The following is a 22,794-nucleotide window of genomic DNA, read 5'->3' on the forward strand; positions in this document are numbered from 1 at the left end:
TGGTGTGGAAGATATGCAAAAAGGCGTGCGGTCAACAAAAATTACCGGCTACCCTAACCCCGACTCTTTCCATCCGTATCACCGGTGGGTGTGCACCTTTATACACTTCCGTGCCTATACATGCCCACTCCCACGTGATTCACCTCTGCAACACACACACACACATTATCTATTTCACCTCTGCGTGTATGTCTCCTACACTCCAGCCCCTGAATTATGGGATTACACATAATAATTCACATTTCAAATACAATAGGAGACACAGTAAATCATTTTTACATTTCAAATGCAAAATGTCCATGCAGTATTCCTTCTTCTGGTCTACTCTATGACCAATTGGTGTAAAATCCATTCCCAGGCTGGAAGAAACAAAGTCTCTGTAGAGGTCAGCAAAGTCCTTAAGCTGCCTCCTCTGCCTCCAACAACAAACAGACCTTGGATATGGGCCTGTCCAAGCAACTGGTCTTAGTCTTTATCCGAATCTGCCGAACAAATCCCTTGCGATCTGGAAAGGTTTGCAGCACACGCCCAATCATCCAGGAATTACGAGGCGCTGTACTGTCCATGAGCAAAACTAGATCTCCTGCAACTAGATTTCTCTGAACCCCAGTCCATCTCTGTCGTTCCTGTAACAGAGGCAGGTATTCCTATGTCCAGCGTTTCCAGAAAAGGTCAGATATATACTGAACTTGTCTCCATCTTCTCTGGGCGTACAGGTCTGTTGCTTGGAACTCTCCAGGTGGTAATAAAGGCTGGTTTTTAAGCAGTAACAGATGGTTTGGTGTGAGTGCTTCAAGGTCATTAGGATCCGTAGAGGCTTTGGTGATGGGCCGGCTGTTGATGATGGCTTCAACTTCACAGAGGACCGTGTGGAGTCCCTCCTCATCTAGGCGTTGAACTCTGAGGGTGGAATTCAGGACTTTCCTCACAGATCTGATCAGCCTCTCCCATGCGCCTCCATGATGTGATCCAGCAGGGGGGTTGAACCTCCACTTTATACCCTTTTGCAGTAACACATCATGCACCTTTGCCTGGTTCCACTGCTCAATAGCTGTTTTTAGCTCACGTTCTGCACCCACAAAATTAGTTCCATTATCGGAGCGAAGCTCGCGGACCTGTCCTCTTCTGGCAATAAAACGCCTCAGAGCATTTATGAAGGAGTCGGTATCCAGAGAAGGTGCCACCTCGATGTGAATAGCCCTCAATACAAGACAGGTAAATATGACACCATATCTTTTTACTGTACTCCTCCTGCTCCTCACCTCAAAGGGTCCAAAATAGTCTACTCCTACACAAGTGAATGGAGGTTCGTCAGGTCTGAGTCGATCTGTGGGTAAGTCTGCCATCTGCTGGTAAACCGGAGTGGCGTTAAGTCTTCTGCAGATGGTGCACTTGGACAAGATTTTCCTAATAGCAGTGCTTACGCCGGTCATCCAGTATTTCTCCCTGAGCTTGGACAACATGTGGTTGCGTCCACTGTGTCCTACATCTTGATGGATATTTCTCAGCAACAGAGTAGAAATATGAAGATCCTTTGACAGAATGACAGGATGCTTAGACTCCACTGGCAGTGCTGCTTTACTTAACCGACCTCCCACACGCAAGACTCCATCCTCCAACCTCGGACACAACTTGTACAGTTGGCTACCTCTTTTGACATTCTGTCCCCTTTCCAGGCACAAGAACTCCTCTGAAAACTTTCTCCTCTGACAAAACTGAATTATAGCAAGCTCGGCTTTGTCAATGTCCTCCACTATAAGACTTCTGAGGACAGCTGTACCTTTAAACATGCGCATTTCCTCCTCCATCATGCTCTGATGCTGCATGATTCCTTCACTTTGATTGGCTGTTAGATTTTTCTTCTTCCTACTACAGGACCACAACCATTCCTTGTATTTCAGCCACCATGCCACGGCCCTTTTAAGTCGTTTCCAGGAGGAGTAATGATGGATCAAGTGAGTAGTTGGATCCTCCCCAGTTTGTACAGCATTTACCACAGCACTTTTCTTCACCTCTGGATCGTCTTGAGACAGACGGCTTGCAGGTTCAGAATTCACAGGCCATTCTGTTTCAGGTTGGTGAAGAAATTGAGGTCCCATTAACCATAATCTGTCCTGCAGGAATGTTTCCACTTTGACCCCTCTGGATGCTGCGTCTGCTGGATTTAAAGTTGTATCCACGTACCTCCACTGAGTAGGATGAGATGTTTTCAGTATCTCTGTAACTCGATTGGCAACAAACACCTTAAATCTGGAACTTTGATTTTTGATGTATTTCAGCACAGAAGCGCTATCAGTCCAAAAGACAGATTCCCGAAGAGTCATGTGTAGCTCTTTCTTCCACAGGACATCCATACGACTGGCCATTGTTGCAGCAATCAGTTCCATTCTTGGTATTGTCACTGTTTTCAGTGGGGCGACACAGGCTTTTCCCATTATGAAAGCACTATGAGTTTGGAGGTGCTCACTCTGTAACAGCAGGTAAGTGACTGTGCCATAGCCTTGCTCACAAGCGTCACAGAAATGGTGTAATTGCGCAGTCACAACATCTCCAAACTCCAGAGGTTTTAGACATCTGTCTAGGTTAAAGTTGTCCAGTAGGTGGAGCCCTTGCATCCACTTGAGCCAATCTTTGGAGACAGTCTCTGGTAAGTGGTCATCCCAACCAACTCCTCTTCTGCACAAATCTCTCAAGATCCTTTTTGCTGTCAGAACAAGGGGACTGAGCATACCCAGAGGGTCAAAGATAGAGCTGACGGTAGAGAGGATGCCTCTGCGGGTAAGTGGTCTGTTCTTCCATGCAATTTTGAATTTAAAGGTATCCGACTTGATACACCACTCCACACCCAGCACTCTTTCAATGTGAACCTTTTCCAACTCTCTCTCTAGGTCCAATTGTTTCACACTTCCAGCTCTGTGGGGCTCTGGGACAGACTTAAGCACTTCAGATCTGTTACTGTGCCACTTTGTCAAACAGAATCCTCCTTTTGCGCACAGAGACATGAGCTCATGACAGAGGGTCAGTGCTTCCTCCTCTGTTGCAACTGACACCAAACAGTCGTCCACGTAGAAACAGTGCTGCAGCTTATCCACTGTCTCCTCCTTGTATTCATGTCCAAAATCTTCGGCACATTTTCTGAGGGCAAAGTTGGCACAGCTCGGAGAGGATGTAGCTCCGAAAAGATGTACCTTCATCCTATATTCACAGGGTGTTTGGTTCAAATCTCCTTGTGGCCACCAGAGGAATCGCAACAGATCAGCATCTTCTGGGGGCACTCGTACTTGATGAAACATGGCCTCTATGTCGGCCATGATAACCACAGGTTCTCTCCTGAACCTGGTCACAACTCCAATAAGTGAATTGGTTAGATCGGGGCCTTGCAATAGCTCTTCATTAAGAGACTGTCCTTGGTAATTAGCACCGCAATCAAACACAACTCTAAGTTTTCGCTTTGTCGGGTGGTAGACACCATGGTGGGGTATATACCAAACCTTACTATCCTCCTTTTCTAGCTCTGCACCAGGAACTCTTTCTGCATAACCTTTACCAAGAAGCCCATTAATAAAGGTGTTATATTCCATGTGAAACACTGGATCTCTCTGGAGCTTCCTCTTCAGATTGTATAAGCGCTGTTCCACTACCTTCTTGTTGTTACTCATGGTGACATTTGGATTTTTCAATGGCAGGGCGATTTGGTAATGACCATCAACGTGTTTGGCTGACCTTGTGACCATGTCCATAAACCTCAGATCTTCTCTCGACATGCCCACTTGTTCCTCCACAGCAGATTCTGGAAAGTCCATCTTAAATTGCTGTTGCCACAGTTCATCCAAATTGATTATGGACACACGGTTCACAGAAACTGGCTGCTCACAGTAATTGGCCTCTCCACCATTCTCTGTCAGTGGTCCATTTACTGTCCAGCCCAGCACTGTCCTTACAGCGTATGGTCCATTTTGTTCACTGCGGATGACTTCATGTGGTTCCATGGCTCGTGGTACATTTGTTCCAATCAGCAACTCAATTCCAGCGTCAATCTGCGGTAAATTGAGGTGCTTTAAGTATGGCCACCTACTCAGGTCCTTATTTGTGGGTATATTTGCTTCATGGACTGGCATTGACAGTTGAGTATATGCTTTTGGTAACTCAATGAAGATGTCATCCTCAAGTGCCGCCACTTCCAGTTCTGGTACGATGTAACTATTTACCACCTTCTCCTGTCCCATTGTCCTTAAAAGAATGCTGGCTCTCTTCCCAGACAAATTGAGCTTCTGCTTCAGGCTCTCTGTACAAAAAACTGCAGTACTTCCCGGGTCCAGAAAGGCGTATGCAAGTATGATCTTATTTCCTTTCTTCGCTTTTACTTGGACCGGCACGATAGGAAGCTTGCACTCCATTTCACCAGCCCCTGTAAGCCCACTGGAAACTAAGGTGCCGTGCACTGTTGCCTGGACACTCCTCTCAGCTGGTTCTGCCACTGCCACACTGTCCTTATGGAGCACAGTCGGGTGTTTTTGGCCACACTTGGAGCAGTAAATCTTCCTTTGGCAGTTTTTGCTGATGTGTCCTATACACAGGCAGCAAAAACAAGCACCATTTTCCTTCAGGAAGTCAATTTTCTCCTTGTGTTCCATTTTTTCCAACCGCGCACACACATCCAATGCGTGTCCTCCAGAGCAGCAGGGACAGATCCTTTTAGCTGGTAGCCTTATTTCTTTGGTCTTGTTCACAGGTTGGGCTGTTCTTTCCACAGGGTTCACTGTGGTAGCAAAGCTGGTTCCTCTGATGCTAGAACGAGGGTGAGACTTGTGTTTCATTTGTTTGGTTGATGTAACAGTGTCCTGGATGTTTCCAAATACAGGATCCGTCAATATTTTCACCTGTTTTTCAACAAAGTTTGCAATGTCCATAAAACTTGCTCTTCTGTGGTATTTTTCCTGCAGGTCGCATGCATGGCATCTCCAGCGGTCTCTGAGCTTGTAGGGCAGTTTTTTGATTATCTCCAACATATTTGTGGGTGTATCCAGATCATTTAAATACTGTACATCCTCCATTGCATTGCAGCATCCACGTAGAAAGAGGCTGAACTCTTGAAGGGCCTTCACATCCTCCGTTTTAATAGTGGACCAAGATAGAGCCCTCTCCATATATGCTGATGCAACCTTTTGCTCATTCCCATAATGCTCTCTCAATAGAGCTTTTGCCTTCAAATATCCTCTGTTTGACTCAACGTGCTGACAGCTCCTCACAAGCTCTTTTGCGTGGCCTTTGGTGTACTGTTCAAGAAAATAAAGTCTGTCACAGTTGTTATTAGTTTTTTGCTCAACTCCATTTTCGAAGGCTTTAATAAATGAATGGTATTTGAGTGGGTTACCATCAAAAACAGGAATTTCCCTTTTTGGAAGTGCTGAGAAACTTTGTTGTTGCATCAGGAGTGTTGTTATTTCATTCTGTTTCCTCATTATATCCATCACATTATGATTTTGTGATACATCAGTTGGTATGGTCATAGGATTTTCAGGTGCCATTAGGTAACGTTGAAGCATGTAAGAAGGACTTGGGGGCTGTTTTATGTCAGGTAACTGAGTGACTTTAGGCTTCACAACTGGATGTGTAGTTTCAGTTACTTTGGATTTTACTTCAACTGGCAAGGATGGAACAAATTCAATGGCATTGATATTAAGTTGTTGTTTTAAGTGTGTTCTTTCAAAATATGACTTCATCCCATCTGAAACCTTTGACTTTAATTTACTGCCAACACTGCTTTGTGATTTTATAACACTTAATTTTGTCATTTCTTCAGCAATCTCATTCTCCAACAAAAGCTGTTCTCGCTTTCTGCGCAACGTTAATTCCTCTTCATCCAGTGCGTATTTCTCCTTTAATGCCTTTTGTTTTATTGCCAAAATTGCAAGATTTCTTTCAGCTTTTGAGCGAGCAGATGAGCGTGATCTCTTGGATGCATTTGAGATGCTGTCACAGGGTTGCAGCTCATCCTGAAAGTCTTGTACAGTAGGAACACATACTGAAGGGTCACCAGCAGGCAAATCTTTACTCTTTTCCAAAGAAGCATGTTGCACGTTATTTATTTCATTTGCTGGTTTCTCAGAAATGTTTATCTGACTTGGTAATTCATTTGAGTATTCATGTTGATGTTCCAAAATCCAAATTTTCACTTGCTCTTTGAATGCATCACTATAATCCATGATGCTGGAAAGCCACTCATTTTGTTTTTTAACTTCCTCCTCAGGAAGTAGTGGCTGTAGCTCATTGTGCAGGTCAGTAGCATTTTTACACAGTGCATTCAAGCTGCTCAGGTGTGAGGGAATTTCAGTTACATTTTCTTTTGATTTCATGTGCGCTTTAATTTGCGGAATGAGCCATTTAATTTTATTAACGGCACTTTTGCGCTCATGCTGGAGCCGTTCAATTTTATTTTCCACGGCTTTAGCCGTCAGTTTTATTTCTCTTTTCTCCATATTTAAACCTTCAGCAACATTTATTTGACTAATTTCCATTCGATTTTCCTTTTTTGTATGTAGAGCAACACAGTCAAAGTTCATCGAAAGCGCATTCAAAATCCCTCCACGAACATTGCGTGTTTTTCAAAGCATCCAAATATTGCATCAAAATTCATCCACCAACATTGCATTTGTTAGTCCAATGACAGAGCAGCTCTGGTCCAAACACTTTCACATTATACCTCAAGACAACATCATCTGCCACGTATCCATGCCACAAAGTCCCGACATAACAATCAAAGCGGAGAATTGCGCCACCATCAATGCGCCAATGCAACCAACGTAACATCCATTCATTAAATTGTCCTCATTTGACAGAATGCATTCCAATCGAAGCAGATTCCTTCATCCACAAACATGAACAGGTGCAGGCCTACCTGATCCCAGATGAATGGATAGGGTGTGGCACTTAGCTGTGACTCCTTCTCGGGCTTATCCTTGCTTGATGACTTGGTTCTTTGGTGCTTGTGAGTGGCTTAATGATTTCATTAGGTGCCTAAACCGTGGTTTTTGTTGACAAATATTGCGGCTACCAAACTAAAACCTTAGCCGCGAAGAGTATGAGGTTGGGTCCTTGGGTTGTAAGATTGATGACGCGCTTAAAAGTTGCTGAGAGATATACGCTGAGATCCAGAATGCTTTCAGATGATTTATTTTCGTGCTGCACAGAGCTATTTCAGCGTATTCAAGATGAGTTATTAATTAATGAAAACCCAGAGAATCGAACAAACTCCAGATGATGATAGAACAGTGCTTGTGGTGTGGAAGATATGCAAAAAGGCGTGCGGTCAACAAAAATTACCGGCTACCCTAACCCCGACTCTTTCCATCCGTATCACCGGTGGGTGTGCACCTTTATACACTTCCGTGCCTATACATGCCCACTCCCACGTGATTCACCTCTGCAACACACACACACACATTATCTATTTCACCTCTGCGTGTATGTCTCCTACACTCATGTTTCACTAATCTGTAATGTCTTCTCACAGTAGACTGAGCCGCATTTCTCTTAACCCTTTATGCCTGACCCAAGAACCAAAGATAATTTGCAAAAAAGCAAATCAATATATATTTTTAATGAAGAACCACCATAGTATATATTTTTTTTTTGAAGAACCACAAAAATATTTTAGCTACGTATTTAGAGGCATTGTGGAAGGTCCAGAGAGCCACTTGCAGCTCCAGAGTCACAGGTTGGAGACCTGTGATGTAGTGTTTGTAAACCAAAATTTACTGCATTTTCTTTATATAGCTGTAGGCCTTCTTTTAAAGGAAAGAGACATTTTGTGCGTAACAATGCGATTAATCACGATTAATTGCAGCATGTCATGCAATTAAAAATTTTAATCATTGCTCAGCACTATTATTAAACCTACTCAAACTCTCCCCTGAAACCCAGTAAGAGGTTGCTGGAATTTCATTGGTCAGTTGAAAAAAGTAATTAATCAAATTTGTGTCAGAGCAGTCCTGGGGGAATCAATCAATTCCGCTTCGATCAGCCACCTGTTACATTCAACCTCAATGGTTTGATCCAAAAATAAAAAAATATATTAAATAAAAGGGAGGGCATGTCATATGACCTGGATACTCTGCCTCATCTGACCTGCTTTAGATAAGCAGACTCAGTACTAGTTACTAGTTAGACTCAGTACTAGTCATCTGAATATAAAGCCCCCCAGAGGAAGACTTGGATATAGTGACTAGGGTATAATTCTTTACAATGACATCCAACAGGGATAGACTTGACTGAATGGTGCAGTAATGTAACATCACGTTTGACCACAGTAGGAAGACAGCAGATACAAGTGAATGTGACCCAAAGAGGAAAACAATTAAGCTACAACCTGATCTGGTTGTGATTCTGGTACAAAACTTAGCTGTGAAACAGCCTCACTTATTTTATCCTGAAATTATTTTCTACCATAGCACACCTCTCATAATGTTTGCAGTGACTTGTTGTAGGGCTGCTCGATTATGGGAAAAATGATAATCTCTAGATTATTTAGTCGCGACTCACAAAAATTGAACATTTTTCTATTTTGTTGTGTCGCGTCGCAAACCCCCGTGTGCACGTCTGCGTGAACAAGTGAAACATTTCACACGCACGAATATCGTCTGTCGCTTTGCTGGAGGAGGGCAGTGATTTTCACCTCATTCGAGCAAGTTTGATAGAAAATGATGGAGAAGGAGCGACGTCGCCTCCAATGTGGCCAGCCCATCACTGGCGAGGTTGAAAAGATTAATCGCCCAGCCCTAACTTGTTGTGTTTGTGAATACAAACATGTAAAGTCACAATCATTCCTACCTGGGTGCTCTGTCAAGGTGTGTATTAGTGGAAAAACTAATATCAGTAACCTACTGACTCTGCTGGGATGCTCCAAGGTTTAGTACCGATAGGGCTGGGCAATTAATCGAATATAATCCCAATTACGATCTGAGTTTTCAACGATCATAAAAATGAAATGATCTGATTATTTTTGTCCGTCGCCGTTTCCTCTTGTGCTGTTTTCAGTTGCAAATCGAGCGCCACTTGCCAGGGTCCAAAATTAACAGTTGCCAGGCGCCAAATGCGAGTACATTTTTTGTTTGGAGAGTAAATCTCAGAGGGCTATCCGTCAAATGGTGAGTAAATATTTGTACCAAATTTGTACCAAATTCCCTGCTTGCACAATAAAACTGTAATAGCTGGTCCAGAACATGGCAGCAAGGCTGAAAGTTTGACCAACCAAAAAAAACACCTTCCAGCTTCAAGAGCCAGTAGAAATGACTTTTCTACTTGTACAGTTTACTTAGCTTCTTTTCTTAATGCAAACAACTTTAACAAAGGATTTCTAACTTTAGGGAAACCACTAACAGATGTACAACACCATCCAAACAGTGACTTTCTGTGTTATTGTAGTTTGGTCTGTGTGTATGAGTACATGCAAGTAGACCGTGTGTGGGTGTGCGTGTAACAGAGCACTATCCTCATCATGGACAGCAATTAATTCTGGGATTAGCTTTAGCATGAACAATGGCTGGGATTGGGATTATGGACTGAGGTTGGGGAGGTGGGCCAACTGGATCATTAAAAGAGGCATTTCTGGGGCCTCCTTGATAGGAAAGTCTTGCATGTGCTGCTGAACATATATGATCCTGAAAAACAACATGTGACAGACGTGTAGCATCTCTGCTTTATTCTACTGCTTCATAAATCTTATAAGCTGCCAATAAACCAGAAAACTGGAATACTTATTCTAATTTATTTCAACTGCTTACTGCAACTCACATTAACCTTTTCATTGCTGAGGAGCTCTTTATACAATGATGGGAAGCAGCAGAATCTTTAATTTCTTCACCAGTACAGAGGGGCAGCGTGAGACCCGTACAGTACAGAAGAGCTTTGCACACAACAGACAGCATCAATCCTAACATGTAGCATACCAAAATGACAGGAAGAAACTCAGCTAAAAGACCAAGCACTGGCATCCAAACCAAACACCAGTTCAAACCCCAAGCAGTTATATGGGAAATAAAAACCACACTAACAAGGTGTCATATGAAAGCTGCTGATTGTGTCTCATTACTGTGTGCTAAAAACTCTGGCTACCCCTCGATTCTCCTGATGATTAATAGAGGTGTTGCTTATCAGTCAGGTGGTGGCTTCCTACGATGTTTACCTGCGTGACAACCCTATTAAAACGTCTGTAAAACCACTCAGTTTCACTTTCTTAGCTTCTACTTTTGAACAGTTCCTCAACACACATTATTTTAATAAATTCCTAGATGAATTGGGCTGATTTCCTCTGGTTTCCACTTAAACTAATAACCTCTGACTTCTGTAGTAATCTCACATATCTCAGCTTTCTTTTGAGACCAGGATTATGCATATAGCCTTTGTAGTTGTCAAGATATACTTAATTTATTTTGGGTATGTCAGAAAAACAGGCTCCATCAAGACGAGGTTAATCAGATCAATTTAATTTAATTAATCAAATAATTTCATTCCAGTGGATCTGGGACTGCCTGGTTTGGATCATAAATATGGACCTAATTTTGAGTTAAACTATGTTACAACTTTTTTATTTTTTGCCACAAGTAGCCTACATTACACACTGGGATATTAAACAGTTTGACCTTTTTTGTAGGAACCTTTTCATTCAGTGAAAGAAGGCAGAGTTTTGGTTTTCATTTTGTTTTCATCTAAGGAAAAACACAAGTCCAGCTCGATCAAGTTAAAATGGTAGTTTCAAAATCACCACTTCCAATCTGATTTGATTTCTGGTGAAGAGCCTGTTTCCTCCTTGTTGCATCATTCTAGCTAAAGGAAGGAACATGTCTGTGCACCCATTTCCTCAAAGCATCATTCACATGTGTGGAGAAAGAAGACATCATCTCCTGTTAAATATGTAGTTCTTGATAGGACCGGAGATCCATATGGGATCTTAACTGGAATGGAATTTGTAGATCCTCCACAATCGGTAAAGGAAAATGAGATAAAAACAGGAAATGGAAACACAGTCATAATAATCAGCAGACAGCTTGGACATCAGATGGCAGCTGCTCCAGAATCTTCCAATAATATCCATCAGTTTAGACTCAGCAGAGAGAACGAGTGTTGGGGGCTGGGGGGGTCAAATACTGTGAAGAGTGCAGACAAAATCCAATATGACATTTGAAGAGAGCGAGACAAGGACATAAAAAGAGACAGAGGAAGTAAGAGAGGTCTTTCTGATCAGCCAGGCGTGGCATGAACACACACACACACCCACACACACACAAATACTATGGGAACCAGGTCAAGCATGGCCCAGGCATGACCAGTGGGATGAGATCATCGACAACTGGTGTGGCTACTGTAGTCAACGGCATACAGCATTGTGTGTGTGTGTGTGTGTGTGTGTGTGTGTGTGTGTGAGACAGAGAGAGAGAGAGAATCCCACATTCTGGGTCACACCGAGTTGTGCTCTTTATTAAGTGTTACTGATGGATTTAACACATCAAACTGCTTCGAATAAAACTTGAGTGTGTGTGTGTTTTCTTGACATTCAGGTTAGACCTACAATTAAACCTGTTAGAACTGAGGAGGAGGGAATGAATTGAAGACACATTCACAGCAGGATAATCCAGAGGAGGTAAATTGTGCAGAGAATGTGGAGAAATCAGCTGCATCACGTGCATCATGAATTATAACGAAGAATGTGACAGAAACAAATGAGAACATCTAGAACTTTGTGTTCTTTCTTCTCGGCTTGTGATTTTAAACAACTGTTCCTGCTTTGTTCTCATTCCTGAGTCATACAGGAAGTGGCAATTCTTTCGATCAATCAATGGATTGTAATGCGTCAAGATCCACCCTTCAGAGTTGGATCTGTGATACTGGGATCTCAAAGGAAGGGACAGTTTGGAAATTCTAGCACCCTTCCCAGTTTATGCTTGTGGAAATGCAAAAAAAATGCCAGCTGTAGTATCCTGTACCGGGTTGGACCCCTTAGTGGAAACGGGGCTTAAGCAAACTGCACTTTCAAGTGGACCCCAGTTCACTTCTTTGGTCTGCACCACAGTGAGAATAAGTCTTCCCACAAGTCCAAATAAATCTGTGGAAGAGGACCAGGATTTGTTTAAAGTGCCAGCGTGTCAATGATGGGCCCCCATAAATGTAGAAAAAGAAAGAATATTTACATAAAACTCTGCACACATTGGAGATTTCCTGTGAGTTGGGATCAATATGTTGACTTTTGCAGGGTAGGAAAAGCTGGTTTTAGGGTCAGAGTTAGGGTTAGTTATTAAATTGTAACAGTGAAGTACAGGGTGAGGGAATGTAATAGCCAAACCCCATGGATGTAAAACCGTGTGTGTGTTTGAAAACAAGTGAAGCACATTGTTGGGATAGCGCGTGTCTGCTGGAGCGTTCAAATCTGGCCTGAAGCTCTGCAGGGCTGAAAAGCTGCACTTGTTTAACATCATTCTCCTCCTCTTCAGAATTTCTTTTAAAATTTGACTTTTAATTGTTTAAATGGTCTGCCACCTTCCTATCTTTCTGAGCTTTTGCACTATCACCGTCCTTGTAAAGCTCTGAGATCTGAAGAACAAAGGTGGTTAGTAGTTACTGTCAGAAAAGTCATGGGCCTTGAGGACCCAAAAGAAGACTTTAAGGGGTGGAAGGCAGATCGCTGCAGGTAAAAAAAAAAAAAAAAAAAAGTTTTAATGAAGAAAAACTGAACCTGCGGTGGTAAAACTGTGGCATGACTAAACTCCGACATGGCAAACAGAAAGCAACGAACCGACAGAAGCAAACAAACAGAAGCAATGAACTGACACGGAGGACCTGAAACCCCTGGGCTTAAACACAGCAGGACAAACTAGACACAGGTGAAGTAATTCCAATCAGGTGAAGTAACGAGCAGAAACCAAAAAACACAGAACATGACACTGAACACCAAAAACCAAGAACAAAAAAAAAACGTGAACCAAGAAAATAAACCAGGATCATGACAGTCCCCAGGTATTTGGACTGGTCCCTCTTTCTGAGGTCTGCCAGAACCCTGAATAAATTTAAATTTCTTTTAAAAACTCATCTTTTACATTGGCTTTTAACTTCAGAGAGTATGATCATTATGCCAGGCTTTGTACTATCTTTTCTCTTTTATTGTTTATTTTATTGTTGTTTTGTGTTTTATTTTGTATTATTATTTTACCTGCGCTGCACCTCCTGTATTTGAAAGTGCCATACAAATAAAGATTGATTTGACTTGTGAGGTCAGACTGAGCTCTGCCACAGGATAACAGGTTGGAGGTATAAAGAAATATAAACGGGAAGTTTAAATGTAACTCACAGCTCATATTTCATGTCTGTTTCAGCTGGATACTCACAACTCCAGAACTAGAACCATTTCAGAAACCATCTCGTAGACCCGGTGGAGGTTGACCACCCGGGAACTGGTTGTGGCCAGCTCCAGCACTGCGATCTCGTGGATGATGTCCATTCGGCAGTCCTGGCCTTTCCGCCTCTTCCGCATGAACTTTGCAGCGTACTCGTGGCCCGTGCATTTCTCCACACACTTTCTGACCACAGCAAACTTCCCCCTAAAAGACAGAAAGATCCGTCAGAACTAGAAACACAATGACTGGAACTGGGAAAACTATCTGTAAAGTTCACGATGCTTTCGTTTAAAGCAATTACTGAACTGACCTAGACTGAAAATGTAAAAGTGAAAAAGAGAAATCAGCTGCAATACAGAAAGTGACCCATACAGACTTCCACGGATTCTAGGAACTGCATTTCCTGTAAAAGAATAATATAGCTTCTTCTTTGCATGATGGAGCTTTAACCTGTGTTTGTAGATTTCAGGGTAAACTGTGTTCACATATGTCCATGCAATGATTTCCAATAGAGAAACATGACTGAGGGCCCACAAATCACAAGCATCCAGTTTTGGCCTTCAGTCTTGTCCCATATGCACAGAGTCCTCCTGATTCTCTGAATCTTTTGATCTTTAAAATCACCACAACAATATGCACAGGACCATTTTTCTGAAATTGTTCTATTTTTAGACCCAGTTTGTCTTTGATTGGTGAACCTCTGTTCATCTTTACGCCTAAGAGACTGCCTTTCTGAAATGCTCCTGTTATACCCAGTCATGTTACTGACCTGTAGCTAATTCATCTAATTAGTTGTCAAATGATCCTCCAGTTCTTTTTAATTTGTACCAATTACTTTTCCAGCCTTTTGTTGCTCCTGTTCCAACTTTTACAGATATGTTGCTGCATCAGATTTAAATCAAGCTAATACTCTACATGAAATGATGAAATGTCTCAGTTTTAACATCGGTTGTGTTGTTTATGTTCTATTGGGATTAAATATGGAGTGATGAGATTTGGAAATCACTGCATTTTGTTTTACTTTATATTTTAAATGGTGGTCCAACTTTTACGGATTTGGAGCTAAATGTTCTTGCCTGACATCCAGACGTTTCCTGGCAGAAACACTAGTCTGAACCTGCTGCAGCGAAGGGAGTTCGTTAACTCTGAACTGAACTGAATTTTATCTGTGTGCTTTATTACTAACTTTTATCCTGTGTTTTTATATGTGTGATTGTTTGTGTGCTTGTGTTTGCTGCAAGACTCTCTCTCTCACTCTCTCTATCTTTCTCTTGCTCTCTCTCTCTCTATCTCTCTCTCTCTCTCTCTCTCTCTATTTTTCTCTATCTCTCTCTATCGCTATCTTTCTCTCTCTCTCTCTCTCTCTCTCTCTTCATCACTGAAGCCAGAGTGAGGCTGTACTGGTTGGACAGTGGGCTACAATCCCATTCCTATGCTACCTGAACGCCTCAGTTGGGGGAACCCGGGGTTGAAGGTTTTGGGTGTTTATTTGGGGAGTGAGGGTTTTCAGAAAAAGAATTGGGAGGGTGTCATGGAGAGAGTGTGTGCTAGGTTGGCCAGCTGGAAGTGGTTGCTGCCTCAGCTGTCCTACAGGGGTAGGGTTCTAGTGGCTAATAATTTGGTCGTCCCGACTCTCTGGCACAAATTGATCGTGCTGCCGCCACTGGAAGGCCTGCTTGAAGATGTACAGAGAACACTTGTGGACTTTTTCTGGTCGGGGCATCATTGGCTGAGAGTGGCGGTCCTGTATGTCCCGGTCCAGGAGGGGGGACAGGACCTGATTGACATTGTCTCTCGTGTGACAGCCTTCAGACTACAGACAGCCCAGAGACTGCTCTATAGTTTTGGATCGCCGTTGATGGACACCGCCTGTTTGTTACTGAAGAAGGCAGGGGGGGTTCGGCTACGACAAACATTTGTTCCTGCTCCAACCACAGTCTCTGGATCTGACGGGCTTGACACCTTTCTACCAGTCAGTGTTGCAGGCATGGCAGGTCTTTTCCTTTGAGCGGGAGCCTGTCTGTACTCCTGGGTTCTGGTTGTTTGAGGAGCCCCTGCTTGGAAACAAACTGTTTTCTTCTCCAATCCTTACATCTGTCACTCTACGGTCCTGGATGAAGGAGGCCGACTGTGTCAAACTGGGCCACCTCCTGAAATCCTCGGTTTCTACTCTGGCCGGTCTGCTGCGGATACACTCGGACAGACTGCTTAGCAGGATGGTACAAGAGGTCTGTGCTTCTTTACCAGAACCACTGAGATCGTTTGCTGAGAACCGTACTCTGTCTGACCAGTGGGATGATGAGTATGAGTATGCTTTCCCCTCTCTGGTAGCTTCTCCTGCTATAGAGCAGTGGCAGGAGAACCAAGAACTTTTACTGACTTTTCAGACACCAGAGCTGGGTGAGTTAAAAGGGCTGGGACAGAGCGCCCTCTACCTCATCAGCATGAAGGTTTCAAACCTACGCTCTCTGGCGGCTGTCAGGGGGTCGAGGTGGACTGAGTTTTTGGCTCTGGGGCATCCCCTAAAGCCTGCTGGCGGTCCCTGTACAAACACCCCATTGATAAACGGTCTGGTGCCCTTCAGTGGAGGGTTGTGCACGGGGCCATAGCCACTAACAGGTACCTGGCACACCTTGATCCAAACACAGGGCCTGGGTGTCCTTTTTGTTTCCAATTAGAAACGGTTCACCATCTTTTTGTTCAGTGTTCACGGCTGATGGGTTTGTTTGAGGGGTTTGGTTCAGGGGTTTGGAGAAAAGTTCTCTTTCAGTTATTTCATTTTTGGTCTTCGGTACTCTGCATGTAAAAAATCTGTTCACTCACTGTTAAATTTCATTTTCGGTGAGGCTAAGTTAGCCACTTGTAAGACCAGAAGGAACAGGATCAAAGGTCAAGGGTCAGAGGAGGTTCTCCTGGTCTTCACCAGGTTACTGGCAGCTCGGCTCAGGCTGGAATTTGATTTCTTTAAACTTACAAACAGGTTGGAGGAATTTGTGGAATTTTGGGGTCAGCAGAATGTTCTGTGTTCAGTTATGGAAAATTGTTTGGTTTTCAATTTTTGATTTTTTCCCCTCTTATTTTGTTGTTTGTTCTTTGTTGTCTTTTATGTGAATCTTTTTCCTTTGCTATGTGTAGCCTGAAATAAAGGGCCTTTTAAAACTCAAAACTATCTCTATCTTTCTTTCGCTCTCTCTCTCTCCCGCTCTCTCTCTATCTTTCTCTCTCTATCTCTATCTTTCTCTCTCTCTCTCTGTCTATCTTTCTCTCTCTATCACTGTCTTTCTCTCTCTCTATCTTTCTCTCTCTCTGTCTTTCTCTCTCTCTATCTTTCTCTCTCTTTCTCTCTCGCGCTCCCTTTTTTTCTCTCTCTCTCTCTCCACCCCCCCATCTCTCTCTATGTAACTCAAATGCATGTCTGTGTTTGGCTGGCTTGGCTGGGCTGGGACCATTTTCAATTCCCGTTTTCTTTCATGTCACCATTTGCTGTGACCTCGTTTCACTGCACACTGGGACGTGGTCTCATGTGAAAATTGTGTCACGCGTGTCGCTGGGGGCCCGTCCTCTGAAATGCAGCTGGTGACGGAGATGATGAGCCTACATCACTCCACCCCCCCTCTGACTACTGTTGGCAGTCAGAGCTTCATCGGCCTGGTTAAACCACTGATCGACTTTCAGTGTGTGTTTCTTTTCAAATTTTTTTGTTCTTGTTTTTGTTTTGTTTTTTTAAGAGTTGACTTTAGGACCACTCTTGAGTAATCATCAAGTCCTGTAAAGCTAACCTGGTCTCTCAGCAGCAGCTTCATAAAAAAGTAAGCTGAGTCATGCCTCTACTTCAGGAGAAGCCTGATAAAGGCTCATCTCTTAACCCCATCCTCAGCACCATCTACAGAGGTACTATAAAGAGCATCCTGGACAGCTGGGGAAACTGTACAGCAGATAGTGAGGACAGCTGACAAGATCATCAGCCCCCCCATCAGATATTTACACCACATGCTTTTTAATTTGGGCTGTGCACACAGTTTTAATTTAACTGTCAACTGTAGCAGCTGTGCATTCTTTAAGTGAAAGTGAAAGATTAAATTAACTCGGAGTTCTTTCATATGTCTGAGCCAGGCATTAAAAGAGAGACAACAACCCAGGTATGCCTGAATTCTGAAGGATACAAAAAATAAAAAAAACATCACCCAGGCCTTTATGTCTTTAAGACATCTTTGTAATCTGCCTAACTTTCATCAGACCTTAATGGCAGAAAGTCTTTTCTTTTTTTCAATGCTTAGGCATTTAAAGGCACATGTTTTTTTCCTCCTTTTTGTCCTAAAGAAAAAAAAAGGAAAGCACACATTACTGATGACATAAAGATCAAATTAATTTTGATTGGCTTGACTAATAGATTTAATAAAATCACTTAAAATTCCCATCTCTACTATTTAATAACGTTACCTAATAAAAACATGTACAATAAGAAAAGTAATGGTTCAAACACAGAACCCTGAGGAACTCCATGACCTGCTCTGATGTGTAAAAAAGACTCATCAGTTACATTAAAAGGGAACTTCCACTCATCCGCCGCCATTGTTTTTTATGGTGCATACGTTCTGGGTAATGACATAATAGGGTTGCTGTGGTCTCGTGTTACATAGCATTACAATGACTCAATTATTTCTGTCTTTTCAACATGAAACCAAGTGCGCTAACAGAGAAGAATGATGAAAAATCACTGAAAACACACTTAAAGATGAGGATAATTAGATAATCAGAAGATGAGAGAATCAACAAAAATACCTATTTGTTTAGCAGCTACTTGCCAATACACAGCGAGTGTTTGCTGTGAAGACCTTCGCTTTCTGTGAGCGGCTGCTCAGTCAGTTTCAGGATCAAATGTTTTCCAAAACCGATTAGACGGGAGAAGAGTAAAAGCTTTCAGTGATTTTCAAAATAAAAGTCCCCGTATGGATTTGCCCTCACTGAACTACGTAAACATTACACCATTATTTGGGCAGGGGGTCACATTGTTTTTTTGGTTTTTTTTTTTAATCACGGGCGATGAGACTTATCCTGGAAGTGGAAAATTACAAGATTCTCCAATTCTCCTGTGATTCCGTGATCTTGCGGATCCAGTTGGCGCTGAACTCGCAGCCGCTCTGCACCTGACACGCTCCTGGTGTGAACTGACCTGACGCGGAGGTCAGAATGAAACCGTGGAGCACAAGGACCCGGTGGAAATTAGCCGCTAGACATCACAGGGTTTCCTCCAGATATATTAAAACAAAAAAGAATATCACAACTTAAAACTTTTATTCTTTCATTCTCTGTACCGCTTTATCCATTGCCGTCACAGTAAGCTGGAGCCTATCCCAGAATTTAACAGGTGAGAGGCAGGGTACACCCTGGACAGGTCACCAGTCCATCGCAGGGCCACACACAGCAAGAGACAAACAACCATTCACACACACAGGGAACATTTTCAGCAACCAATTAACTTAACATGCACGTCTTTGGACAGTGGGAGGAAGCCGAAGAACCCAGAGAGAAGCCACACATACACAGGAAAACATGCAAACTCCACACAGAAAGACCACAGCCCCCCGGGTTCCCCCCAGCCGACCTTATGGTAAGGCAGCGGTGCTAACCACCACACCACCGTGCAACCAAAACTTTCATACAAACATTATTTATTTAAAGCATGTTATTTAAGGCAAAGATGTAATGTAATGGCAGTTTGCAGCCAGGCTGAGAAGACTTGATTTCTTTTTCTTTTTTTGTCTTTTTCTTTGTTTCTTCATTCACCAGTTTCTTCATTTTTTTTCTTTTAGATCTCTTATCTTTTCTATTTTTGACCTGGATAACTGTTGTGTCCTGTATATAGTATTTTGATACAATTTCATTTTACTTTTTCTTTTCTCTGTCATCTGTCATCTCATCTTGAGAGCAGCCTTGGTATGTCATCTCCCAATTGACATACCAAGTAAAGTAAAATAATGGCAAACTCCAAAGGGCCAAAATGTAATAAACAATAAGACGATAAATTAAAGTAATTAAAAATCTTCATGTCAATAAAAATGAATTTCAGTAGAACAAGGCAATCAGCACATGTTAAGGCCACCCAGAAAGCAGATATGTTTGATGGCTCAGTTACGGCACTGATGTCAGTTGCCAGCCTGGCTTGGATTATGGCAAGTCTGCTGTGGGCCACGTGTGGTACAGATGTCGGTTATTGACCTGGACGTGGATTACGGCTAGTATTTTGTGGGCCAGAAGTGGTCCTAATACGGGAAACCTTTGTGGTGGTCATGTGGCACATTAGTCAACACCGTAAGTCAAGGCCAAATTTAGACCAAACAAAAATGCATATTTGGGCCAAAATTTGTTTCGCTCTGGGCAACAAGCATTGATATTCGGGGTTCATTTTGACAAACTGAAATCTATGGATGAAAAAAAAAAAAAAACAAATTCCAAAGTTTAAGTGACATGTTACAATAAGTTTAAACGTTTAATCTTCTGTAATTTTACTGTAATTCTATACTGCAACTAGATTAAACAGTTTTCTACGTTACTCTACACGGTGTTATGTAGGCTGTGCAGAGACACGAGCTGTAAAGTGACAATATCCTCATCATTATATTACACGGTCAATTCTGTTCTCCTTGTCTGTGTTCAAGAGAACACAGTGCAATGGGGGGGAAAAGGGGGTAAACATTTTAAAACAAACAAAAGGCTTGAAGAATCTCAAGATGGTGCTACTGGAAAATAAAGCATAAATTAAATTACCTTAGTTAAGAGACCTTAGTACAACCTTAGTACAAGAACAAAACATGTTTGTACATGAAGAAATAAACTTAGTGCTTGATTAAATCACAGCTTCAAGCAGTAACAGAGGCTGCCAGACTAAATCCCAAAGAAAAGGAGTTTGTGGAGACCATAAAGGACTGGTATGAGTGTACAGAGCCTTGGGCTGCCTCATCCTCAGCAGTTTCATGTGAGAGTCATGGGGCTCCTGCTGCAGGGAGCTGCAGACTCCATCACTTCAGTTGTTTACTTTAAGGGTTGTTGGATGAGGTAATTATAAAGAGTCTGTGTCTTTTCGGCTGCAGTGAGAAGCTCTTAGACAAACCGTTCAGAATAACTGAATTTAACTCAGTCAGCTGGCTGGTGGATACAGTGTTAGAGGAGAAAGGACTTTTTTTTTATTCAATTATCATTATGCAACCCAGGATTGTGTAGAAAACTAAATATTCTATTCACAGAAAAAAAAACTGAGCATAAATTTTAGAAATAAGGAAGAAATTTGGAGTGCTTAAGGTGAATTTAATAGTCTCGTGGCCTAAAGAAAGAACCTCCTGTGATGACCGTTGGTATTTCAGGCTGCAGCTGGGCTGCATTTAGTTTTCATTAGAATGAAATATGATTTCGTAGAATTTCTTTTTAAGTAATGTAATTTGATGTTCACTGAATCAAAATAACATTAATTTTCTTTGAAGATGTCCACATGCATAGAGGTCCTACAGATACCTCCAGATAACCCAGGCTAAATGTTACTCAAAATAATACAAATATTTGCTTCAATGTACAATTTAACAATCATTTCTTTATTAGTGGCAGTCATTGTAACATAGAACAGGTCACAAAATATTTCAACAACCACATCATGTAAGTAATGTCTTTAAATAAACAGTGTTTCCCCAAAGTTTGTGGCACTGGGGTAGCAGGCAGTGGCGGCCAATTGACGGCGGCAGGACAAGATATATGTCTATCAATTAGATGCCATTCCAGTACTAGTCATACATCTGTGGCTGATACACACCTGAAAGCACTTGAAATGAGTGAATATTGCAGAGATTTTATAACATTTTTAGGGGATACTTCTCACACACCTAACTTGTGTTCATGCTCGGGTTTGCATGAGCGCCTCTAGCCTTCAAGTCAATATTGCAACTCGCGCATGTGACACTTGCATCAGCGCGAGCTGCCTCAGGAATGCATGGCAGCCATAATACGTACACGGAAACCATCCTGGTTTAATCAACAAACATGAAGTGTTAGTCAGCTGAAGAAGGTAAAATAAGGGACATTCTGCATTAGAAGCAGAACAATGAAGAAAACAAACAGCAAACATCCCTGCTACTATACTTTTAAGTTACAAAAAGTAGTAGAATTGGTCTAAAGGTTTTGAAAACGTTCTGCATGCTCACTGTATGTTGTAAAAAGGCAAAAGTTATGTCCATTAGATGGATCCTGCTTATGCTGCAGCCTGGTTTAAGCTGCCCTCCACCCCCCAGCCATCCACTATAAGAGTGCTTCTTTACATTAACTGTGACCATGCCATTACCTCTGGCTTGGCCTGTGTGCATGCATACACTTTATGTGCATTTACACACATGCACAAAAGCTGTCTTTTAGGGTGTAGTCTTTGAATGAGGCTGCTGGCTTTGGAAATGTGCTGATGGTGCTTTAGAAAAAGCAGTGGTGGCCCAGTATATTTTCTAAAGAGCAAATCCAGACTCCCAAACTAAACAGTATCTCCCTGCTGCTGCTTTCAGCCATGACCAATCCACACTGAAACCCATTGCTTCCAGGGCTTAAAATGTACTGTATCTGCTATAAATGACTTTTAAAAAACAGTAAGTTTTGGAAACTGCATCATCATCTTAGGATAAAGTTGACTTAGCTTGATCACTTCTACTCCTTTGATTATTGATCTTGAGACCCTCTAGATCAGTTCTGCTACTATCAAAGCTAATAGGGGTGTCTTGTGATTGGTTAAATTGCTGGAGGCTTGATGACTGGGTGGGCAAAGGGTGATTCCAGCAAAATGTCTCTGCTTTTGCACAGCTGTATGTGCTGACCAGATTTATGAAATGATGGGTTAACAAAATGAGAAGAAAATACCAGAACCGCTCAGTTCGGTGGAAAGAAAGATGTCTTTGACTGTTGGCGCAGTCACTGTAACAGGGAGGTGTCATATTTCAGCATAAACGGCCTCTTTCAGAGTGTTTTCTTTGAGGAGATCTGATGCTGAGTTGGGTTTTAGTATCTAAACCTGACACCAAAAAAAATAAAAACATTTTATTTCAACAGGCAAAACAAAATTCTTATTTACAAAATTACTTTTTTCCTGCCCAACCCCACCAACACAACCACACACAGACTCAAAAAGTGTGGCATCATTACTCATTAGAAAATCCTACTAGCAAGACACCAACATGCCTAATTTGCAGAACTGAAGTTTCCAGAAGCGGCAAGAATGCTGCCAGATTTAACACTAGTGACTTTATAAAGCATTTAAGTTGCCATCAAGTGAAAGTCCACGAGGAGTTTGTTCCCTAAAGGGACATTGTGTAACAATTTCTGTTGTTCACTGGCCAAAATTATGTCTACATGTACATATGTGTTATCATTGGTGTAGCATGAC

At 42.2% G+C, this 22,794-nt stretch overlaps 1 protein-coding gene across 2 annotated transcripts in view; it reads right to left on the reverse strand.

The window, feature by feature from the left end:
- Positions 1-22,794, reverse strand: part of stk17a (serine/threonine kinase 17a) — a 43,127-nt gene that overhangs the window by 11,049 nt on the left and 9,284 nt on the right. Inside the window, exon 2 of one of the 2 annotated variants that reach the window (XM_041968556.1) lies at positions 13,377-13,589. The exons of the other annotated variant lie outside the window; for it this stretch is intronic. Within the exon in view, the coding sequence (XP_041824490.1) occupies positions 13,377-13,589 (213 nt within the window). The remainder of the gene's footprint in view (positions 1-13,376; positions 13,590-22,794) is intronic. 2 annotated transcript variants of the gene reach the window in all.

The sequence above is a fragment of the Melanotaenia boesemani genome, chromosome 18, assembly GCF_017639745.1.
Source record: "Melanotaenia boesemani isolate fMelBoe1 chromosome 18, fMelBoe1.pri, whole genome shotgun sequence".
Taxonomy (NCBI): Eukaryota; Metazoa; Chordata; class Actinopteri; order Atheriniformes; family Melanotaeniidae; genus Melanotaenia; species Melanotaenia boesemani.